The following is a 5579-nucleotide window of genomic DNA, read 5'->3' on the forward strand; positions in this document are numbered from 1 at the left end:
CTCTCTCACTCACACACACTCTCACACACACACACTCACTCACTCTCACACACACACACTCACACACACACACACACACACTCTCTCTCTCACACACACACACTCTCTCTCTCTCTCTCTCTCTCTCACACACACACACACTCTGTCTCTCTCTCACAGACACACACATACTCTCACACACGCACACACACACACTCTCTCTCACAGACACACACACATATACATATATATATAATGTGTACCCACATAGCAAATTCCAATTTAACCCCTATATATATATATACACACACACACACACACACACACACATACATTATATATATATATGTATGTATGTATATATCTATATATAGTAATACATTTATTTACCAAAGAATATGCATGTTACTCGAAGGTTCTTCAATGAATACCATGGTATTATCATCTTAAAATCCATAATTTTGGATTTTGGACTACCGATATTTTGGTAGTGTGTTGTGAGAGCCGGGTGTTGGTCTTCTGATGTTTGTTGTTGTTGTTGCAGTACTGATAGAGATGATGCTGGAGATTACACGGTCGGTCAGGTGTCCAGCAGCCTGTTCCCAGACAAACACACAGCTGGAGCTTTATCATCTTTATTCTCCTCCACATCATCTGCAAATACTTTAGTCTTCGTTCCTGCACCGAAGGTACATGTATGAGACGAGGAGCATGATTGTGGGGTTTGTTTTGGTGCTAATGGTGGTTCGTCTGTGTTTCTTCTCATCAGACTGAATCTAAAGTGTCTGAGAGCACTGATGTCAAAGGTCAGGGTCACATTCAGAAGCAGAAATCGAAAAAGACTCCAAAGACGCTCTCGGCAGCTGAGAAGAAGCTACAGGACAGGTCAGTGATTCTGCAGTGAGACACACTTCTGAGACGGGATCGGTCAGATCTGACTTCACAACACTGTGTCCTCGCAGTAATAGAAAACCTGGTATTAAATGGGATTTTAAAGATGTTTTTTTTCTTGCCTTTGATATAGTAGTGGAAGTTAATAAAACCTAGCGCTGGGCGGTATGAGCAAAAATTGATATCACGGTATTTTTCAAAATGATACCGGTTTCACGGAACATGACGGAATTTTTTTTTTCATGCATGAGCGGGTGTTAACCATATCTTCTACTGATTGAGAGGAAATCTGCAGTATATTGACTTAGAATGCTCTATTTTACTGTCATGATGAGTAAATATTGCCAAACAATACCACACTAAATAGTGACTAAACACGACCCCTTTTAATACATGTTAACCAGGAGTCTCTCATTTATAATCACAGCATCGTCTGATAAAATCAGCATGCATCTACACTATGAGGTTGTTTTGGCTAGATTACCGTATTGGCCCGAATATAAGACGACCCTGATTATAAGACGAGCCCACTTTTTCCAGATGTACCTTTTGGAAAAAGGCTTTTTAAAAACCAAATCTTGTTTTTTCTCAGTAAAACACATTTTGTCTTCAATTATTTTCATTTCTTTCAAACAGTGCCGCGTTCTGAACGTTGTTTAAGCGACATACTGCGACATATTGCGGTATTTTAAAAATTCATATCATAACAAAAATAAACACCGGTATTCGGTATGAACCGGTATACAGGCCAGCACTAATAAAACCTCATGGAAATCATGGACGTATGTTTAAAGAATATAATTTCTGAGTACTTATGTTCAGCTTTAAAATATGTAAAGGAAAGCTTGCTTGCAAAACAAATTATTATTTTTAATTAAACCGTAAATTGCACTGAATGCTTCATTAGCATATAATTCAGTTCATTTTAAATAATTTAATTTTAAAGTAATTTTTTTATTAATTTTAAGGATTTTAATTAATTGCATAATAGTACAAATAATTAAATTTAAATATATAAATGTATTTTTATTCACTTATCCTGTTTTATTTTATTATCCGTCTCTTTTTTTCATTTATTTTATTTTTATTATTATAATTTTTTTTATTATTTCTGTATGTTGGAGCTTGTCTCATTCTGAAATAATTCATAAATTAAATTTAAAAAAAAATTTAATTTCATTTAAATTAATAAAATGAATTCATAGTGATTTAAAAAAAAATAAAAGAGGTAATCACAACTGAAAATGTAATGGAAAACACATGGAAATGTATTTTCAATGTTGAAATCCTTAGAGAGAGCGCTCTACAGAATGCAGATGATGAAGGACAAACAAGTGCAAAGAAAGTCAAACTCAAGCGCGCTGATGCAACGGATGAAACGACAGAAGAGGCGTGGCCCGTCAAACACAGAAAGGCAGTGAAGAACATGGCAGAGGAGCGAATCAAAAAGAAACGAACGGTGTTTGTGGGGAATCTGCCTCCCAGCTGCACGAAGAAGGTGCTTCAGTTATAACACACCGCTTTAAGAACAATCGTGAATCTTCCCTGACGTTTCCACTAAAGTCCCGTGTGTTGTGTTTTGCAGATGCTGTTGTCTCTGTTCAAGCAGGCTGGAGCCATCGAGTCGGTCCGCTTCCGTTCAGTGGTGGGTCTTCTGCTCTAGTCATTCTATCGTTAATTGTTGGATCACTAGTTTGAGCTTTAATTAAGGTGTTTTGCAGGTGCAAGAAGACCCAACTATGTCCCGTAAAGTGGCAGCTATCCAGTGAGTATTGCGTCCTATAGTGAAGAGTTTGATGATGTCTCTGAACGCTACTCCTCCTAGAGCTTTCGAACTAGAACCACCAAACTCAGCCCAGCTCTTCAGACCGATCTGACTTGGTGTGCTGTATCTTTTCAGACTGATCCGACTTATAGTTTTCATAAAAATAAAGATTAAAAATCATAAAAATCCCATAGACTTACATTGACGGAATGTTCAGATGAGCCAAGACTCAATTAGACTTCCCTTCTATGTACTATCTATCTATCTATCTATCTATCTATCTATCTATCTATCTATCTATCTATCTATCTATCTATCTATCTATCAATCTATCTGTCCTAATGACATGCTAATCATGCTAGAAACATACTAAGAGTATGTTAGTAACAGGCTAATCATGCTAGAAACATGTTATCAACATTTATCTAATCTATCTAAATTTTCAAACTTCAGTATTTTACAACTGCTTTAAACTTACAGGCGAGGCTTTGTCAAGCCAACCTAAAGTTTGTCTTGATGAGCTTTTTTTATCTAGTTGTTATTAATATACTGATCTTGTCTGTCCATTTCTAGGAGGAAAGTCCATCCAAAAAAACAGAATATTAACGCTTACATCGTCTTCAAAGAGGAGGAAACCGCTGCTGGCGCTCTGAAATGGTACAAGATTATGTGCAATATTGATTCGAAGTTTAATTACTGAATGATCAGATTGATTGATGACTTTTAAATTAAAGCAATAGTTTACCAAAAAGTGAAAATCTGCTGGAAATGTGCTCACCCTCATGCCATCCCAGATGTGGATGAGTTTGTGTCTTCATCAGGTTTGTAGAAATGTAGCATTGCATCAGTGTCTCAGCAATGGATGCTCTGCAGTGAATGGGTGCCGTCAGAAGGAGAGTCCAAACAGCTGATAAAAACATCACAATAATCCACAGCACTCCAGTCCATCAGTGAACATCTGGAGAAGACAAAAGCTGAAACTAATCCAGCATTAAGAAGTTTTTAACTAAAATACGATTCTATAATCCATAATAACTCTTCCTCCAGTGAAAAAGTGCATCTGGTGTTGTCTCTCGCATCAAAATCCAGCCACATATGTGTTTAGAGCTGTTTAAACGCTGCTTGATCTGTGCAGATTTCTCTCCTGATTCACACCAGAACACTTTTTCACTGGAGGAAGAGTTATTATGGATTATGGACTCTATGTATTTTAGTTACAAACATCTTAATGCTGGATGTGTTTCAGCTTTTGTCTTCTCCAGATGTTCACTGATGGACTGGAGTGCTGTGGATCACTTGTAATGTTTTCATCAGCTGTTTATTCAGTTTGAATAAAATTCAAATATATTGTCAAAAGCATATGATTATTGTGCAGGAATGGGCAGGAGATTCAGCCGGGGTTTCATATCCGAGTGGACCGCGTCTCTCAGCACAGCGGAGTGAGTGTCATTAATAATGTTGTTTATATAATTCAGCCGATTTTGAATGTGTGTGTACATAATCATCAATATTTTTTTCCACAGCATGATCATAAAAGGTCCATATTTGTGGGAAATTTACCGTACGGTGAGTAACAGTGTTGAGAAATCTCTATATCTTCTGTGATGCCACAGTTTCTCTTATGAACACTTTATTTGTTTTTTTTTTATGGCAGATATAATGGAGCTTCCAGTGCGCGAACACTTTGAGGATTGTGGGAATGTGGAGGCGGTGCGTTTGGTGCGAGACCGAGAGTCTGGGATGGGGAAGGGCTTCGGCTACGTCCTGTTTGAGGTAAAGCTGACTGTATCGTATTTGTGACCCTGGAGCACAAAAGCAGTCATAAGGGTCAATGTTTCGAAATTGAGATGTGTGCATCATCTGAAAGCTGAATAAATGTGCTTTCCATTGCTGTATTGTTTGTTAGGATCGGACAATATTTGAAAATCTGGAATCTGAATGTTTATCAGCTGTTTATTCAGTTTGAATAAAATTCAAATATATTGTCAAAAGCATATGATTATTGTGCAGGAATGGGCAGGAGATTCAGCCGGGGTTTCATATCCGAGTGGACCGCGTCTCTCAGCACAGCGGAGTGAGTGTCATTAATAATGTTGTTTATATAATTCAGCTGATTTTGAATGTGTGTGTACATAATCATCAATATTTTTTTCCACAGCATGATCATAAAAGGTCCATATTTGTGGGAAATTTACCGTACGGTGAGTAACGGTGTTGAGAAATCTCTATATCTTCTGTTTCTCTTATGAACACTTTATTTGTTTTTTTTTTTATGGCAGATATAATGGAGCTTCCGGTGCGCGAACACTTTGAGGATTGTGGGAATGTGGAGGCGGTGCGTTTGGTGCGAGACCGAGAGTCTGGGATGGGGAAGGGCTTCGGCTACGTCCTGTTTGAGGTAAAGCTGACTGTATCGTATTTGTGACCCTGGAGCACAAAACCAGTCATAAGGGTCAATTTTTCGAAATTGAGATGTATGCATCATCTGAAAGCTGAATAAATAAGCTTTCCATTGATGTATGGTTTGTTAGGATCGGACAATATTTGAAAATCTGGAATCTGAGGGTGCAAAAAAATCTAAATATTGAGAAAATCATCTTTAAAATTGTCCAAATGAAGTTCTTAGCAATGCATATTACTAATCAGAAATTAAGTTTTGATATATTTATGGTAGGAAATGTACTAAATATCTTCATGGAACATGATCTTTACTAGGGATGCACGATATATCGGCCACCATATCGGTATCGGCCCATATCGGCTCATTTTTTCTGTTATCGGTATCGGCCTGATAAGAAAATTTGGCCGATATCTTAAAGCCGATAAATAATGCATTATTTCCTTCAGAGACACTTCAGATGCGCGCTGTTCGTTTGCAGCCTTTTGTGCAATTGTACATTGTAATATTGTGTTTATTTGATGTATATCTGATTTATCTCATATA

At 37.3% G+C, this 5579-nt stretch overlaps 1 protein-coding gene across 2 annotated transcripts in view; it reads left to right on the plus strand.

Annotated features, from left to right (window-relative positions):
• The window catches only part of rbm34 (RNA binding motif protein 34), a 9406-nt gene that overhangs the window by 2473 nt on the left and 1354 nt on the right, over positions 1 to 5579 (plus strand). The window contains exons 2-10 of one of the 2 annotated variants that reach the window (XM_016249895.1): positions 524 to 668; positions 749 to 864; positions 2164 to 2368; positions 2456 to 2515; positions 2592 to 2635; positions 3209 to 3292; positions 4011 to 4074; positions 4159 to 4201; positions 4290 to 4408. In XM_016249895.1, the coding sequence (XP_016105381.1) occupies positions 524 to 668; positions 749 to 864; positions 2164 to 2368; positions 2456 to 2515; positions 2592 to 2635; positions 3209 to 3292; positions 4011 to 4074; positions 4159 to 4201; positions 4290 to 4408 (880 nt within the window). Of the gene's footprint in view, positions 1 to 523; positions 669 to 748; positions 865 to 2163; positions 2369 to 2455; positions 2516 to 2591; positions 2636 to 3208; positions 3293 to 4010; positions 4075 to 4158; positions 4202 to 4289; positions 4409 to 4793; positions 4837 to 4914; positions 5034 to 5579 lie in introns of both variants that reach the window. The other variant, XM_016249894.1, reaches the window with a different exon arrangement.

The sequence above is a fragment of the Sinocyclocheilus grahami genome, unplaced genomic scaffold (genome assembly GCF_001515645.1).
Source record: "Sinocyclocheilus grahami isolate Dianchi unplaced genomic scaffold, SAMN03320097.WGS_v1.1 scaffold959.1, whole genome shotgun sequence".
NCBI lineage: Eukaryota > Metazoa > Chordata > Actinopteri > Cypriniformes > Cyprinidae > Sinocyclocheilus > Sinocyclocheilus grahami.